Below are 18512 nucleotides of genomic sequence, written 5' to 3'. Positions count from 1 at the left end.
CACTGCAGGAAGGGAGGGCCCGTCTGGGCCTAACCCACCTCGGTGTTCATCTCTGCTCCGAGCCTTGGAGGCCCAACAAAACCTGCTCAAACTCATCCTTTCAGCACAGCAAAGAGATGGACACTGCACCCCACTGAGAGTGGCAAGAGTGAATTGCTATTTGGCTCACCTCAAGTAGTCTGCTTGGTTGCTTGTTGCAGAGCATGTGGAGGCAATGGAAGGATCTTTTCTTGTTCCTGCAGAAAAGCAGAATTTTGACACTCTTCGTCAGGAGATCGTTAAAAGGCCAAAGGATCCCCACTGGACATTCTTGAGAAAAGTCCTTCAGTGCTTTCTTTTCACAATAAATTATTTAGAAGAAGCAGTAACATTTATTAATGGGGCACACACAACCCTCTCCACAGTAGCCTGTCCTGGGGTTTAGAAAGAGGGAATGGCCACTTTATCCTACAGGTTGTGCATTCCCACAGTGTTAGCCCCAGCTATATAATTTGTCATATATAAAGCATGAGGTGTCATCTGCAGAGCCATTCAATTATTGCAGCAACAGATGCAGCTTCACAAAAGACAACAGCTTGAGAGAGACCAACATTGAGGTTCTAACAAGAAATGAAGAAGGAAGCTGAGTTCTTCTCACACCATGTTTTATCCCCAATTCCCTGCCAGTTCCAGGGCCCAAAGTTTGGAGGAGTGCCTGCACTCTTGTCAGCAGGAAAGCCAGTTCCATTCTATTTGGCTTACTGGCACTAAGGCTCCAATGACCTGCAGCCAAAACAGATTAACATGGCAGGATGGGGTTGGAAACAGCTCTGCACTTGTGAATTGCCCTTTGGCTCTTTCCAAAGGCATTTGGGAAGCATTGCACACATAACCTCAAAGCCCTCTTTCCAAAGAAATGTTGAAGAGCTACGATGATAATAAAAAGAGCTGCCATAAGGAAAAGTCAGCAGAAACAGGAAGGAACACTCAGGATCTTGGTAATCTCTGCTTTCCACTTGAGGTTTTGTGCCAAGCATCAAAGACCCACAGGATCCTTTATGTTCCTTGTGAGCTTCCATTGCCCTTATTTACACAAAGTAATCTTGTTCAAACTCAGCCATTCTTGCCAATCTTTAGGCCACCTGAGCTTTAATTTTTGAGGAAAGAGCTGTCATGTGATATTCCATTTGCTTTTGTTGATTTCAGTGTTCAAACTATTACATGGTATAGCAGAAGTATAAAAAGAAGTGTAAATATAGTAATAAAGCTGGACAGAAATACCAATAGTCAGAGCATGTTCAATACAACTTGCCTTTGCTGTGAGCATTTAATTTCCAAAAGTGCAGTTGCTCTCATGGCTCAGTCCACACAAAAGCTTCAGCCTGAGCCCCAATTTGAAACACAGAACAGATTTTTCCTTCACCATCTGGGCAGAATTTTGTTACTGCCTCCTGATAAAAGCTGCTCATGTGTTTATGGATTCAAGCAGAAATCCTTCCAAAGGCTCCCAAGGTTTGCAGGTGCCGTGTGCATGTCCAGAAGAAATGTGGGAAGACCATCTCAAAGCACCTGTCTCTACAAGCACACCAGCACTTGCAAGAGGCATCTGCACACTCTAAACCTGCCTCCACGCCAAACCCAACTTGGAATCTGCAAGGTCAACCTCCAAAAGAGACAAGCCACAGATTTAACAAAGCAACTGAACTCTGCCCTACTGCCTGTGTCCCTGTCATCAGAAATCAAGTGTTCTTTATGCCTTTATGTTTAGCTTTTCAACACTGTTTTCAGTCTGTACTACTTCCACAGCTTTTGAAGAAGGAAATTCTGCAGCTGGGATGGAGAGGAACTCACAGCCCCATTCAAATCCAGATCTCCAGGAAACCACACCCCAGGTTTTGAGCCTTTGGAGTTTCCATGAAAAGGCTGAGTTCAGTGAAAAACCATGCAATCACAGAGATTTGACTGTTTCAGTAAACTAGTCTGAAATCAATGTGTGACAGGTTTGTGCATTCAGCATGCAGTCTTGGAAATCTGCTGATGGAAAAAGCGGTGTCTCAGTCAACGGTCAGTTTACTAGAAATCAAATGGAAAGAAATAACCCATTCCCTGTGGTTTTATAATGCCTGGTTCTTCATTTTAATCAGCTTCTCCCAACAGCAAGCAATTTCACATTTCTTTGTCCTCAACTGGTTTTTGCACTACTTAGAGGGAGAATTTCTAAAACTTAATGTCATTTTAGACAAGGTTCCAGCAGCACAGGTTCTGGGCTTTGCTGTTGTTGTCTTTTAAAGCAAGAGATACAATCTAATCTAATGGCAGGAAAAAAAAAAAAATTCTTGATTTTTCATGACCATACAGCAGGGGTAATGGTAGAGCAGTGATGTAGAGCAGTGCCTTTGTGTATCCAGAGCCAGCTTTCAAAGCTCCCTTGTCACAAGGTGCAAGAGCACAATTAACTATTTCCAAACACTGTCAAAGAAGGATGTTTCCATATAATGAACCACCAGAAGAGGAATATGAGAGAAGCACAGATGGCAGGAAGAAAAGCACTAAGCCTTGGCCTAGCAGAGATGAAGGTTTGGAATTAGGACACCAGACAGAAACTCCACTGTAGAGAGTGTGGGTAAGGAGAATCACTGCTTCCATGGCTTCTAGCCCAAGACGTGGGGACAGCTGTGACCACCCTGTGGATCCCCCAATCTTGGTCAGTATAAAGGTGGTACCCCCAGAGAGACTTGGGAACCCCCACCACCGAGAAGACCAAGGGTGAGGAAGGACCAGCTGGATGACAGAGGGCCCATGTGGGGATGATATCTTCCTACTGAATGTCTCTCTCTTCCCCTCACCCTGCCTCTCTTCTCTTATTTCTTTCTATCTCCCTACTTTGCATTTCCTGTTCAATAACATTTTTACTCTTGACTGTGGAAAGAGGTGCGCTTGCACCTTAATTGCACCTTAATAACCAAATCTTTACACCACAGTTATGAAAACAGGAGTCAGGGAAACCAGCACATTAATACCTTCATCGAAATCCAAGGGATGCAACTGCTTCAGTCTTCCCAATTCATTTTTCTTCCTGTTTGAATTGGGGATCTCCTCTGCACTCTGGCAGGTGCTGGGATGATGGAACTCTGAAATTTCTCTCGTTTTTGCACCACATGAGTGCAGGGGGAAATGGAGCCAAAACTTGGAAGCATGTCCAAAAAGCAAAGGGATGTGGAAGGCAGAAAGAAGGAAGAAAAGTGGCCACCAGCTGCTGCCTGGACATGACTGGGCCAGTGACCAATTGTCCTCTTCTTCCTCATCACAGGACTGGTAAATTCAGAAGCCAGAGGCCGTTTCTGCAACAATGACAACATCATTTGTTCATCAACCTAGGAGCAGGGTCAGCTTTTGCTCCCATTCTGAAAAGGCAGCATTTCTGAACTGGCCAAGGTTGAAAACACATCTTTCTTAACTAAAAAGAGCATTCAAACTAGCAAGTAAACTGCAGGTAAATACACGCTCTATCTCATCCCTCCTTTCTCATCCTAGCACTTAGCAAGTCCTACTTCAAGTCTGGAGCTAAAATGCTTTGAGAGAAAGACATTCCCATTCAGGAGCTCCATCAAAACTTCCCGAAAAGGGAAGGTCCTGCACATTGACATCACAGCTTTTACACCACCAGCAAGTCTGCTAAAATTTACCATACAGTCCAGAAGGTTAAAAATGCACAAAATACCTGAGCAGGTCTTGCTGGAGCGTCTCTCTCAGAAGGTCCCAGAGATGTCACTTGACTGGTGTTGGTGGGGTTCTGAGATGGAGCTGATTTTCTGTATGGATGATCCAATAGTTCATGTTAAAAAGCCTGAATATCAACTGTCATAGTTCTTTCCATGCAAGGAAAACAGACCTTGAGTGTCAGGACTCAAGGAAACAGCATGAAGCTGAATTGAGGGAGCTTAATCAGGATATCATGAAAACATTCATGGCCCAGAGGGTGCTCGAGCATTGCAACAGGCTCCCCAAGCCAGTGGTCACTGCAGAAAGAGCTCAAAAAGCGTTTGGACAACTCTTTGGGCACAGGGTGTGATTCTCGTGGTGTCTGTGCAGGACCAGGATCCTGGCAGGTCCCTGCTACCTCAGCATATTCTAAGAATCTAGGCTTCATTTCCAGGGCTTTTTTTTTCCCGTTCTCTGAACGACTGAATATTAACTTCAAATTCTGTCTGTCTGTGTCAGTGTAGCCAGGCCAATCAGTCTGAAGGGTTTGAAATAGATGTTCCTTCAGACTGAAGGAATTCTCCTTTGGATTCCACTTGGCTACCTATGGGCAGACATTTCAGAAAACAAATCTTCATTATGGTTGCTGCATGCACACTAGAGAAATATGATTGTTCCTGAATTGGGTGTGAGCACGCAATTAGAGCTGAACAATGTCTTTTTGCACAGAGCTGAATTATTCCCTTGCCGCATGAGTTTTAAGCCATATTAATGTTTCACCAGTTGGAAACAACCAAGTATCTCCATTCATATCCAGCAAGACTTCCATTGAAAAAAACACATTTAGTGGTTTAGTCACAATATGTAAAGAGAGGGGGTCAGGAAGAGGTGGATGGCCCCTTCTTCCCTGAGAGCCAATTCCCTTTGCCCTGCCCCTTGCTACGGACCCTGTACCCACCCCCGCTTAAACCTTGTGCAGAGGACATGGCTCATATTTGTCTCTGGTTCCCCTTTGGGGCGCTCAAATAAACCTCACTGGAAGTGACCTTATAAAAGTCCTCTCTGCCTCTCTGCAGCTCCTACTATTTGAAGCAACTCAGCTGTACTGCAGAGTCACCAAGGCCTTGGTGTGCTTTCCTCGAGTGCAGGAATCTGTGCAGGGATTAAGGCCAATGCTTAGTATTCCAAGAGTGTTTACCAACTGGGCATTAGCAGTGACAAAGTGCCTGGTACTGCAGGAACATGCAGCAGAGGGGCTGCAGGCTTCCTCCTGAGAATTGCCTGCAGGGCAGTTCTATCTGGAAATGCCATATGGATGTGTCTCTTTGATGCATCTACAACTAAAATATCCAACAGGGATTTAAAAAAAAAAAAAAAAGTGTGGTCGTTTTCTTCTTTTGGGGCACTTTGAAAACAACTCTTCCTCTCTTATTTGTGCTGTCAACTGATATGCTCCTCCAGGAGGTCAGGCTAACCAAAATGTAGAGTTCTTATCAAACCCAAACTGAAGAAGGAGTAATAGATGTACTAATAGTCATAAAAACAACACCAGCATTAAACCAGCCACACAGCCAATCAATTTCTTGGAAGTATTTTGTCTTCAATGGCTGGTGACAAGTCAGAGTCTAAAGGGAATCTAGGAAGCCAAGTGTTCTCATCAGTTTGGCCAGACTAGCACACACACCTTCACGGAGGCATTGGCTGGGTTGCAGCCTTCTGCTGCTTGCAAAACAATCCCTGCTTTTGTCTTCACTGCACAGGGAAGCTCAGGCAAAGCCCACCCACTCCCAGCTGCCCTCAAAGGCAAAAGGAATGCCCCAAAGTGCTGCGTGGCTGCCCCTGAGCACAACAGTGGCTTCTGTAGAGATCCACAATGTCTGTCTGACACCAAAGGCAGGAGGAACATGTGCTCCAGGCCATGCTGAGGCACACACACCATGCACTGGTCCATCAGACAGAGAACACTCAGGACGTACTCAGCAGCTTCAGGCACCTCCTCAGCAGCCTGACAGCCAGCCTGCTCCCACAGCTCCAGCCTGGCTCTGCAGGGAGCATTCTGGGGGACCTCCCTCCTTCTGAGACACAGCTCTGCCTTTCCCATTATCTTTGGGCCTGCAGTGCCATTCCTGCCTTCCTCAAACCTGCATTCTGGTAGTCTCTCACCTGACCGCTCCTTTCCCTCATGGCACAAAGGTCTCTCCAGCACTGTTTACCAAGGGCCAGCAGGGAGACAAAGCCACCCAGACTGACAGAGCCCAGAGAAACAGTGCCCATAAGGAGTGCAGAGCAGTCCAAAACAACACACAAGCTCTCTTTTCACACCCTTTGCCTTTTGACTGCCTCAGCTTCGTACCTCTTCTTGGTCACTTGCATGGTGGCAACTTCCTGCTTCATCTCAAGCAGCCTTTTCTCCTGCTCCTTCTCTACCTCTGCCAGGAAGTTTGCCCATGGTGCCAGCAGCTACTGTGCCTCCAAACGCTGCCCTTCCAGCTCCTGGTGAGGGGAGGAAGACACTTTCAATGTAGTCCCAGACAAGCTCCCCAAATAATCAGTGGAAGCTTCTTGCCTCACACCACCCCCCACCAGAAAAATGCACATCAGTAGTGACTCTGTGCCCTCCAGAAATGCTGTCCTAAGCAGAAATTCAGCAGGTGGGAGAAAAGGAGATGGCACCTTCCTTTCCTGCTCTGATGGCTCCCTCTTTCCTAGCCCCTCTCTTCTCTGGATTCCTACGTGCTCTCAGAGGCTCTGTTCTCCAGTGCTGACGTGGTCCTTCTCATTTCCTTTGCTTCCTGCATTCCCTTGCTGCAGGGATGGCAGCAATCAGGCTGTCAGAAGAGGCTTAAGAGAGGCTCTGCTGATTGCAGAAATGGATGCTGCCCAAAGGGAAAAAGAAACAAAACAAACCAAATTAAAAGAGACAAAGGAAAAAGGAACCATTCTTTTCCAAACTGATTTCCTAACAGGGTCGAGCTGGATTCCTCCAGCACCCAGAAATACACAGACATGGGGCTGAGGGCACCAGCAGCACATCTGCCTTCATGTCCAGCATGCTGCTGTCACAGGCAAACACAGCCCAGAACTGCACTAGTCCATTCCTCATGGTGTTGTCACTTGCTGGGATTTTTGTCCTCCTATAACTGTGGGATTGCTGCTTGCTGTCCTAAGGATTTATTCCTTTCAGGAAAGTCAGCAGACTTATTTAAGCTCCTTTTTTCTACAGACATGGGCTCTTTGAGTGTCCAAGAGAGATATATGGCAAAAGGCACTCCTCAAGAGACTCCCAAGAGCTCTGAAAAATGTTGATCCCACGTGTTGATCTCAGGAAAGCTGGACATGCAGGTTTTCAGCAGCAAGCCAGGAGCAAGGACACAAGCAGCAGGGTGCAGATGTGCTCAGCTCTGGCTTGCAGGAAGAGCAGTGTCTGCCTCAGCACACCCCACTCCCTCCTGTGCTGGCTGGCATCTTCCTTCACAGCAGGCACAGCCAAGGAAGTGGCCCGGTCACCAGCTCCTTGTCTGCCACCAAACCTGGCAGCAAAGCCACAGCCATTCTCATCTACTTGATGGGGCAAGGCAGCACATGGGGCTGGCACAAATCCTGCACAGCTGTGCCTGTTTGGCTGGCAGAAACCTCCAAGGGTGGGCCAGGAGGGACAAGCTGGCTGCCCTCGGATGCTCAGAGTGAGCTCCACCCCAGCCCCCACCTTCCCACAGACCAATCTAAAACCGCTTGGCAGGGACTGCTTTCATTGTGTTCCTCAAGCCCCCGTCCCCAGCATTGCAATACTTCAGTTCCTTTGCTACCAGGCAAACCTGAATACAACACCTGAGAGCAAAAGAGGGACACAGAAATGACCAGAAGGTGCGAGCTCTCCTCTGAGGAAGGGCTGAGAGACTTGTGCTTGTTTAGCCTGGAGAAGAGCAAGCCCCAAGGAGACTTTTCAATAGTTGTAGGGGCTCCTAAGAAAGCTGGGGACATATCTTTTAGCAGGGCCAATTGCAAGAGGACAAGGGGGAATGGCTTTAAGCTAAAAGACACTCAATTCAGATTGGCTCTGAGGAAGAAACTGTTTGTGAGGAGAGTGCTGCAACACTGGCACAGGCTGCCCAGAGAGCTGGGAGGAGCCCCAAGCCCAGCAACATTCAAGCTCCGGTTGGATGGGACTCTGAGCAACCTGATCTACTTGAAGATGTCCTTGCCAGTGGCTGGAGTTCTGGGCTAGATGACCTTCACTGGGCCCTTCTAACCTCAGCAATCAAGAGCCTACTTGGCTTTCATTTGAAAAGCACCCAAAGCAGAGATTACTTTGTGGGGGGCCCATCTGATTCCCTGGAGTTTGGCCGAGGAGCAAACCCTGGCAGGGAACAGCTGTTTGGCCTGCAGCCGCTTTGCCTTGTACCTGCAGAAGTTCCTTGGCAGAGCCTCGCCTGTCCACATCCATCTGCAGGCAGCAGCCCAGAAATTCACACAAGCCAGGGGGTAGCCTGAGCTGGTGCAGATTTGGAACCCCTTGCTTGCCTATCAGGTAGCTGGCCTGAAGCAAAAGGAAACATGAGACTCTATGTGATTCTTCCATATCCTTCAGGGCTCACCTAGACCCCATCTTTGAAGCTCCAGTCTGCAGTGGCAATTTCTTGCCTACCAGATACTTAGAGATGAGCCTTCTCTCCCAAAGGAAAAAAGGTTCCAGTGCAGCCCCAGCTATTCCAAGCTGCACCAGGTCTTGCCTTGACAGCTGATGTGAGCCCCAGGGACCTTTTGAGAAGTGGCCCTTGCTGGAAGCACTTCAAGCTGTGGGAATGGGATTTTCTCTAATGGACTCGGAGCAGAAGGACACGGCTATCTGAGCACATTTGCACCTTACCTTGTCACTGGTCTCCTGCATATAAGGAGCCTCTCCTGTGGCCATTTCTATTCCCACAATGCCAAGGGACCAGGTGTCCACTTTGGGGCCGTAAGGCTCTCTTCTCACGACCTCGGGTGCCATCCAGTAAGTGGTCCCGACCATCGACCTCCGTTTCCTGTGCTCAGGGCTGAGCACAGCACAGAGGCCAAAATCAGCTGAGGAGGAAAACAAACACTGCTTCAAGTAGGAAACCAAGGAAAAGGGTTCCTCACTCTCAGTCCCAGAATGCAGTGCTGAATCAATCTGGAAAAGCAGCTGGGCTCTCCTTCCTCAGGGCTGCAGCCAAGGACATGGGCAATTGTGCAGGTGACAACCCGCCCATGACTCCTACAAAACCTTGGCTTTTCCTCATTGCCCTGAACATTTACACTGTAACTCTCTCCCTTTGGAAGGAACACCCACAAACCAAAGTTACTCTGGATACCTGGTTGCTCTCTAGACCACTCAGCACCTTCCAGCTGTGGCCTGGGCTTGCACAGCGCTCCCTGCACTCTCAGCAGCCACTGCTGGCACCCGGCAGCCTCTCCAAAGCAGCCCCACACCGCCTCCCCGCAGCGCTGCGCCTGAGCAGGAATACCCACCCAGCTTGACGGAGCCGTCCCGGCCCAGAAGGATGTTGTCACTTTTGATGTCTCTGTGGATCACCTGCTTGGCATGAAGGAAAGCCAGGCCTTGCAGGCACTGCCAGGGGAAAAAGAAACAGGAGGCCAAAAGTTAGCCTGATCTGATTTCATCACATGCAAAAGGAGGCTGCTCCTAAAGATTCACAGATCTCCAAGGAGCAGTGAGTGCTGGCAGGAGGAAGAGCTTGCTGCTGCAGCACTAGGAGAGCAGGATCTTTCCAAGGGAAGGCATATTCGCTTTGGAGGGGGAAACATCAGTCAGTCGTTGCTCGAGACTGTCCCCTGCAAAGCCAGTCAGAATGAGCGCTGCTGCAGCGGATGCGCTCTCCCCGTCCGGACGACAAACAATGGTTTGCCAAAAGAGGGAAACGTCCCTGCCTTGGATACCAAGGGGATCACTGTCGGGCGGGAGACTGGAGGACAAGGGTTCTACGGCTGCCTCGACAGCAGACTTGGAAGTAGCTCCTTTGTCAGTTTTCAGCAGCAAGCACCATGCTGGGTGCCATGCCATCCTTTGGAGTGGAGACCTGTGGCAGATGAGTCTCTCTTTGGCTTGGCCTCTGGTTTAAAACTCTCACAGCAGCACCTTTGCACTTACAGGCAAAGAAGGCAGTGCAGAAAGGCTCTGGGCAAAGGCTTGGGGAGGCAAAGTGCAGAACAGAAAATAAAAAGGAAAAAGAGACAGAGAGTTCAATGATGGTGGATAAGAGTGAAGAACAGAGTACAGGAAGGGCAGGGACACTGGCAGGCAGTTCAGTCCAGATGCTCTTTCTTCTCTGAAGCAGAAGAGCAACACAGAAAGAAAGCTCTGAACATGGAATCACTCCCTTTGCAGTGCTTTCAAAGGACTAGCCTTGTCCAAGCCTTCGCAAGCACAAGCAGGACCCCTTACCTCCCGACACACTGTTGCTATGTGTCCTACAGCCATCCTTCTCACGGTGACCACATCAGCTAAGGAGCCTCCATCCATATATTCCAACACCAGCAGGACAGCCTCATCCACAAGGTAGCTGCAAGAGGAAAGCAAGAGCATGGAGCTGAATGTGCACAGCTAAATTGCTGTGGGGAAGAAAAGACTACAGCTGAGTTTTGTTTCCAGGTCACTGGTAAATGAAGACGGAATCAAATGAAGACACACTCCACCTAGGCTAGCCAGTGCCTGCCATCTGTGCCACCTAAAGGAGGAAGGCACATCCATGGAAAAGGAGACGGCTTAGGTGGCAAGCAGGGGAAAAAGGAGGTTTAGTGAGGAAAAAGATAAATCTGGAAGTGGACACATCCCAGCAGCTGCTTCATCATCTTCAGACACAAATTGCCGCATTCCTTTCAGGAGCAAGGAGACACAGTTTTCACAGCTTTTACTAAAGGCAAGTGGGTGTGCAGCACTGCCAACACCCTTTGGAAAACCTTGCAGAAAGGACAGTCACAAACAGGAAAACAATTTCAGACCTGGCAAATTATGTGTCTCCTAGCCTAGTCTTTTGGCATGCAAGGCTATGGAAAATAGTGGGAACAGCACAAGGTACATAATCTCTGGCATGTTTTCTCCTCCAACACTTGGAAAAAATCACGCCCCAAACCAGCAAAACCACATGCAGCAAGTGAACATACAGGCTGCTGGCTTAGTAAGAGAGCCAGGTTTCTGAGAGCAATCTTCAAGCTGTTTATGTCAGGAAGCATTCATGGGGACAGAATGCAAACTCCTCCCATGCCTGGTGCAGGAGTGGATTGATGTTCATTGAAAGATCCATTTTCTGCCAGTGGCTAAAGAGCTTTTAAATCTTTGCCTTGCAAGTATGGAAATGAACGTTCCCAGAAAATCACCAGAACTACTTACCTTTCTAAGTAGCTGACAATATTGGCGTTCTTATTTTCTCTCATGAGCAGGATTTCTTTTAATATTCCCTCACAGCCCTGGTGCTGGAGATAAAGTTCCTTTACAGCCACCTACAATGACATCAAAAGCTCTTAGGGACAGACATGACCAGAGCCTCTTTCTCTGGCACTCATGGGCCTGGATGCCTTGTCACCTCGGAAAAAAGGGACTCTAAACCATCAACCACAAAGCGCTAACACCACCCTCTGCACTCGCAGGCTTCTCAAACAGACTTTGTTTAGCACTACTATTATCATTTACACACGCTTTGGAAGCCAAAAGTAATTTTTCTCCTGTGAAGAGATGGCTGCCAATTCAATTGTGTGCCAGAGTAAACACATACAAACATGATGGGGAAAATGCTGTCAAAAAAGAACTGCAAAGCGACTCAAGGTAAAGTTACAATCCCAGCACATCCTCACTTCTTCAGTTTGGCTTTTGCAACTTTGAAGAACAATCTTTAGACTTGAAATTATTGAATGGGTTTAAAAATGAATACCCCTTTCTGTGGTACACTATGGATGTGCCCCAGGTTCTAAGTACAGGGCTCAGGGCTTTCGGACGCCTCCGAAACCTCCCTCCAAGTGCAGTTCCTGAGCACAGCTCTGCAGCTGGATAAGGAACTACCTTCTTTAATTCCTTACTATTAAGGAAGATGGAATGTATTTCCTGAGAGTCAAAAAGAAGAATTCAGGACTTGGAACTTCTAGCCCCAAAGAGCAGCAAGACTCTCCAAGACACCACCATGCCTGGTCAGAACAGAGAGCATCTCTCTAGTGGAACACAGGATCAACACAAGGTTGTATTATTTAAGGCTCTTCATCAACTTCTTCTCATTCATCTGTGCACGTGTCTCTCTCTGTGTGTGTGTGTGTAGGTGTGTGTGTATGTGAACTAGGTTCCCTAGGACTGAAAGGCAAAACTGTGCTCCAGACAAGATCTCTCTTTCTGAAGGGCTTGCATTGTATTTTCCAACTGAATCACGTGATAGAAAACAAAATATCTGTGTCTGATCCTGGGCTTAAGAGGAATTGGGCTGGAATGATGGCCCTTGCCATCAGCTAATCTATGCATATTTATCCAGTAAGTCCAAGCTAGCGTGTCCTCTGAAAGACACCACGGCCATCCTTGCATTCATTCAGGTAGGTAGGAAGGACAAAGTCTGTCCCAAATGCATTTTGCAGCCTGCCTCTAGACAGACTGCTTCTGCAGAACAGCCTCTGCAGCAAAGACAGGCAGGCCAAAGCTCTGGCCACAGATCACATCACAGGGGAAAGCACTCAAGAACTGCAAGATCTGCATGGGCACTCACCGCTTGTCCTGTGGCAGTGTCGAAGGCCTTATAAACAGCTCCAAAGCCCCTAGAATCAGAACAGTGGCAAGAGCAGAGAAGTTGTTCAGTGCTGAGGAGCAAAAGGCACCCCAGGCAGGAGCTCTCTGCTGCCTGCAGTGTCTCTAAAACACTGGGCTTTGTCTACTCTTCAGCCAAGGCACAGCAGCCCAGCAGCCCTCTGCCATGCAGAGTGTCCAAGAGAAAAGCTGGCTCCCACAGGAAGAAAAAGGGCTGCTAGAAATCTCCAATGGACACACTAGCTTATGCATGTTGGGGGGTTTTCTTTGCCTTTTCCTTCTTGTGTCTGTGCCTGTGACGTGCCTTTCCAGGCAATGAAACACACAGTGCTGCTGGGCCTTCTCACTGCTCTCTTTTCATCCTACCTGCCAAACTCAGGAAATGCCATACAGCCTTTCTTATTTTCCTGACCACTGAATATTGTTTCCAGAAAAATACTACTAAGGAATGCTACTGAGAGCTGTTATCTGACAGCTGTCTGGTGGGAAACAACACACAAAACCTGCTCTCTCAGCTTTTCCTTCCTTCATGAGTGTGGCCATATTACTTTGAATCATACAAAACCATGTCTCCTGGGAAAATAGGCAAACTGGTGCCCCATCTTGGAGGGACAGGAGGGCTTCCAGGTCCTGCTCCTTGAGGCAGCCAAGACATTGTCAGCATCCAGTTATCTTTGATGATGCCTTGTACTGCCTCAGTAGTGAGACAGGGACAATCTGGAGCCAGGCTCTCAAGATGCTTGCAGCTTGCCTGACTTCCCACATGCTATTGCACCACCAAAATTCCTGGCCCGTGGTTCTGTGGCCCGTGGCTGCACTCACCCACTGCCAAGATGTTCCCATCCAGTGTACTTCTTTTCTGGATCTTCCACACTCACCACACACCCTGAAAGAAACAAAATGCAAGAAGCAAAGTTCAAAACAGAGAGATTGAGCTTGCAGGAGATCTGAAACCCAGCTCCACTCTCTGGGGCTCTGAGCAATTTGTGGTCTTTTGGCTAACGATAACATCAACAAGAACAACAACAACAGCAGCCCCAGCAAGACAGGCAGCTCTGCACAGAGTCTGATTCTCCCACACTCCTTTGCAGGGTTGCCTTGACAGGAAACTAAGCCCATGGAAAAACCATCAGAGCAGACAGAGACCAGAAGAGAACAGGCACCAAGGCAAGCGGCTGTCATCTACAAATGGGAAGGAGGGCTGAAAAATCAGCAGCCTTCATTTTCTTGGGAAGAAACACTCTCTTGGGAGATTCAGCACAAGATTACATACTTCCAAAGATTCAATGCACCCTGGGATCTGGGATGAATTTTTATCAACATCTGCTTTTTGCAGACCAGAAAGAATATTGCAAAGTGAATTCCAGGAGAGGAGGGGATGTTCCCTTCCTCTCAGCAGTTTGCCTAAAGAATGCCTTGACATTTTCAGAGAACAGCAGCTCATGCTACATCCAAGAACAATGGCTCTAAGAATTAGAACCCTTTTCATTTAGGAGCAGGCTAAGTTCTGAAGACCACTTTGCCTGTTCCTCATTCAGTGAAGAACTACAAGTGCTGGTCTTCAGCCCAGGCTGCAGCAGCCACGGGCACTGGACTTGGCCCCTTGAACAGCACCCACGTGCCCCATCTTCCCAAAGGGCACAGCCCAGACGGGTCACAAGGACAGCGCCGCTCCTCAGGCGCTGCCGTGACACAGACACCTGCACAAAGGAGATGCTGATCCTCTCACCAGCCCAGGCAAAGCTGCAGCAACGGGGCGGCAGCTGCAACCCCACAGCTGAGGAAGGCTCCAGCCCCTGCAGGCACAGCAGCTGTCAGTGGCAGGGCAGGTATGACAAAAAGCTTGGCAAAGCCCACGAACGGCCACTGACAGCCACTGTCAAGAAGCCAGAGGCACACCCAGCTCTGTTACAAGCTGTTGACCCCACTCAAGACAGAACATGGTTGTCTTTCTCTTCAGACCCACGGAGGAGTCAATCAATCCACCTTTTGTCCCAACAGCTGATGGCAGACACTGAGTAAACTGGGCTCTGCTCTGTGCCTGACCCGTTAGTCTCTGACAGCACTGCACTGGCAGCCCTTACTAGTTGTAAGAAGCAACTCAGCTGTACTGCAGAGTCACCAAGGCCTTGGTGTGCTTTCCTCGAGTGCAGGAATCTGTGCAGGGATTGAGGCCAATGCTTAGTATTCCAAGAGTGTTTATCAGCTGGGCATTAGCAGTGACAAAGTGCCTGGTACTGGAGGAACATGCAGCAGAGGGGCTGCAGGCTTCCTCCTGAGAATTGCCTGCAGGGCAGTTCTATCTGGAAATGCCACATGGATGTGTCTCTTTGATGCATCTTCCTAGGCATACAACTAAAATATCAAACAGGGATTGTCAAAAAAAGTGTGGTGGTTTTCATCTTTTGGGGCACTTTGAAAACAACTCTTCTTCTCTGATACCTCGGGATTGTTCTAAGAATTTTAGCTTTTAGGGCACATTGAAAAGACCTCTTCCTCTCTTATTTGTGCTATCAACTGATGTTCTCATCCAGAAGGTCAGGCTAACCAAAATGTAGAATTCTTATCAAGCCCAAACTGAAGAAGGAACAGTAGAAGTACTAACAGTTATAAAAACAACACCAGCATTAAACCAGCCCCACAGACAATCAAGTTCTGGGAAGTATTTTGTCTCCAATGACAAAATTTTGTCTCCAATGACAGGTCAGGAGTCTAAAGGGAATCCAGGAAGCCAAGTGTTCTCATCAGTTTGGCCAGACTAGCACACACACCTTCACGGAGTCATTGGCTGGGTTGCAGCCTTCTGCTGCTTGCAAAACAATCCCTGCTCTTGTCTTCACTGCACAGGGAAGCTCAGGCAAAGCCCACCCACTCCCAGCTGCCCTCAAAGGCAAAAGGAACGCCTCAAAGTGCTGTCTGGCTGCCCCCAAGCACAACACTGGCTTCTGTAGAGATCCACAATGTCTGTCTGACACCAAAGGCAGGAGGAACATGTGCTCCAGCCCATGCTGAGGCACACACACCATAAAACACTGCTCGGTCACACAAGAAATCCCCAGCACGTACTCAGCAGCTTCAGGAACTGCTTCTCTCTCTCCTGGCTTGAGCGGGCCGAGCTGCTCATGCTCTGGTTTTCAGGCTGTGGAGAGGAGGCTTCTTGGCAGGATGCTGCTGCACCAGCAGCTTCGATGGCAGATCCTGCGTCCACCTGGGACAAGAAATTTGTTTGTGTCAGAAAGGTGCTTGGCAGAGATGCCCCAGACAGAGCATTTCAAAGGCAAGCCCTTAGGAACAGCACTGGTGTTAGGCTGCAAGCTGAGCTGTCAACTCTTCCTCCTCAAGTCAAACCCACACAAGCAGTCAGAGACTACAGCTTGTCACAGCCAGCCGTAGAGGAGAGTGTGAAAGGGAAAGAGCAACTTTACACTTCAGCCCGTTCTGAGGACTGCAGTCACCATGGACAGGGACAACTTGCTCAGAATCTGTGTGGGTCACCATGCTTACCTGAACAAACCCCTCAAAAAACAAAGGGAGCACTAAGAGGCCAGCAGAAATACATTCACAGGATTGCTGGCCCACTGGCCAAAGCACTAGCCCTGCTGCCCAGGGCAGCAGCTGAGGTTCAGCAGCCCAGGAAGTGTTCTTCTGTCCAGCTGCTATGGAGCCCACAGAGCACGGCGGTCAGAGACATTGCCCCCATCCACTGCTGCTCTGCAGGGGAAAGGCAGCAAGGGCAGAGACCACTTGTTGCATGACTGCAGTGCCTCCTGCTCTTTCACTCACCTGCTTTTCTTCAGCCAGCCTGTACTGCAGCAGGACCTTGTGCATCCTTTCCATTTCCTCTTGGTGCCTCTTCTCCATTGCCCTCATCTTTCTCTCAGCTTCCTGCAGCTCAGCCTGCAGCATGACCTTGATATTCCATCAAGAGAAATCTTACTGGCACCTGCCATCACACTCACGTTTCCTCTTTTCCAGTCTCAAAAGCACTTCTATTCAGCCACTTCTTTCTGCTTCTTTACCCAGCTCTAACCCTTCCATCCCAGCTCTTCTTCCTGCTGCTCAGCACTGGAGCCTGCCAGGCTCTGTGCTTCCAGTGCGGGCAGTAGTCCTTGCCTCCCCTTTCCTCAGATCTCCAGTTCCTGCCCCCATCACTGCCCTTCCCTCTGCTGCCTGCCTACTCAGGCTCACCTGCTCATTCTGCCACTGCTCATTCAGCTTCTGCCTCAGCTGCTCACTTTGCTTCAGCTCTCTCTGCAGCTGGTACACCTTGTGGATGACACAAGCCTTCTGACGCTGCTCTTCCTGCAGCACCTGCCCACAAAGGAAGAGAAGATGGCTTTAAACTTCCCACACTCCACTTGTGTGGCAACCAAGACTGATGTGCTCTCGCTTTCCAAAAGCATTTTGTTCTCATGCTCGTATTTCTGTGGGGCCAGCTAAGAGACAATGCCACCCAGACAGACAGTGCCCAGGGAAGCAGTGCCCATAGGGAGCCCAGAGGAGTCCAAAACAGCACACAAACTCTCTTTCCACACTCTGTGCCTCTTGACTGCCTCTGCTTAGTAGCTTTTCTTCTTCAGCTTGCATGATGCCAATTTCCCCCTTCATCTCAAGCAGCCTTTTCTCCTGCTCCCTCTCTACCTCTGCCAGGAAGTTTGCCCGTTCCTCCAGCTGCTTCCGTGCCTCCACATGCTGCTCTTCCAGTTGTCTCTCCTGATCAGGGGAACAGACAATTCCTGATGAAGTCCAAGCAATGCTCCCCATAGAGAGAAATGGAAGCTTCATCCCTCCAACAACCCCCCCACCTGGAAAGTGCACGAGTCATGACTTTGTGCCCTCCAGCAATGCTGTTCTAACCCAAAATGTAGAGGGAGTGTCAGCAGGTGGAAGGAAGGAGATGCCACCTTCCTTCCCTGCTCTCATGGCTGCCTGTTTTCTAGCCCCTCTCTCCTCAGCATTTCTGCCTGTTCTCAGAGGCTCTGTGCTCACATTCCCCCTGCCCTTTGATCAAGGAAGAGCTGCACATGGACTGCAGGATGAGGATGAGGCCAGCGCCTCCATGATCCAGTCACAAGGCAGGCCACCAGCTGAAATACCAGCAGCACGGGGCCTCTTGCGTATGATTCAGGCCCAAAGACATCTGTCCACCATGGGAGGACAGAAAGCAAGGAACCCAGTTGCTGGGACTGCAGTTGGCAGCAAGGTCAGCAGCCGCCTGCTGCATGGCACAAGGCTGTGGGGAAGATCCTGCCCCTTCGCTGCCATGCTTTGGGTGGCGACCACCCAGCCTCCTGGGGAACTTGGCTGATGCCCATCCTCAACCTGTGGCTGCATATACTGTCCCAGCATTGTCCTCTGGCTCTTCACAGGCCTTCAAGTATGAGCCCTTGAAGGCCCCTGCTGCCTGGCCCAGCAACGTCTGGCCTACAGCAGATGCTTGTGGCCATGTCACATACTCAGGCTGCTCTTCTGCTGACCCAGCCCACCAAACCTGCCTGAAATCTTCAGGGGCCTCTTGTTTCTTGCCAGTTTTTGCATGAGGTTCCTTTTTTCCTCTTCCTGGGCAGATTGCCAGAGTCTCAGAGCCTTGCAGCACTGTTCTTGTGCCCAGCGGAGCTGTTCAGCCATGTCTTCACATTGCTGCTGGCTGAGAGCTCTTACAGCCAGCAGCTCACAACGAAGGCCCCTCACATCCTCTGCAAACATGACACACGGCAGCAGTCAGACACTCCACAAGCAGAGCAATCTGCTGGCCTTAAGCCCTTCCAGTTTCAGGCAAGGAGGGACCTGCCCTCAGCTGCTTCACTGCTCAGAAGCCCTGGGCACAGAGCTGCCTTCGCAGCCACTGCACGGGGCAGGGCCACCAGCAGAAACAAAGCGCACCAGGCTCTCACCCAGTATCGCCTCCTTGGCCTGCCTGCCCCTGTGCACTTGGGCTTCCACAGGGCTCCTGGCCATCTCCAGCTCCCATATGTGCTGCTCAGCCTCCAGCAGGCTGCTTTGCAGGCTCTCCTTCTCTGACCTACAAGGCGTGAAGATGAAGAGCAATTGCTCCTGGCACACAGGGGCAGCT

General features: G+C 49.4%; 1 protein-coding gene across 3 annotated transcripts; it reads right to left on the bottom strand.

Moving 5' to 3' along the window:
- Window positions 1–169: 169 nt before the first annotated feature.
- LOC135278343 (serine/threonine-protein kinase PAK 3-like) lies at window positions 170–17464 on the bottom strand. 3 transcript variants are annotated; one of them, XM_064384902.1, is made up of 16 exons: window positions 17081–17448; window positions 16628–16750; window positions 16223–16348; window positions 15506–15647; window positions 13262–13325; window positions 12402–12450; window positions 11051–11160; window positions 10106–10223; window positions 9172–9271; window positions 8549–8745; window positions 8084–8218; window positions 6355–6557; window positions 6035–6174; window positions 3701–3791; window positions 3000–3320; window positions 170–236 (listed from the first exon to the last, which is right to left on the bottom strand). In XM_064384902.1, the coding sequence occupies exons 1-12, from the start codon at window positions 17222–17224 to the stop codon at window positions 6513–6515; spliced, it is 1353 nt and encodes a 450-aa protein (XP_064240972.1). In that variant the 5' UTR covers window positions 17225–17448; the 3' UTR covers window positions 170–236; window positions 3000–3320; window positions 3701–3791; window positions 6035–6174; window positions 6355–6512. The 3 variants fall into 3 exon arrangements, with proteins under 3 accessions (XP_064240972.1, XP_064240974.1, XP_064240973.1); XM_064384904.1 differs by lacking the exon at window positions 8084–8218 and having other exon boundaries at window positions 17081–17464; XM_064384903.1 differs by lacking the exon at window positions 3000–3320.
- Window positions 17465–18512: the final 1048 nt, after the last annotated feature.

Source organism: Passer domesticus, chromosome 11, assembly GCF_036417665.1.
Source record: "Passer domesticus isolate bPasDom1 chromosome 11, bPasDom1.hap1, whole genome shotgun sequence".
In the NCBI taxonomy this organism is placed as follows: Eukaryota; Metazoa; Chordata; class Aves; order Passeriformes; family Passeridae; genus Passer; species Passer domesticus.
The sequence above is the reverse complement of the archived record's forward strand: the minus strand, read 5'-3'. Positions and strand labels throughout refer to the sequence as shown.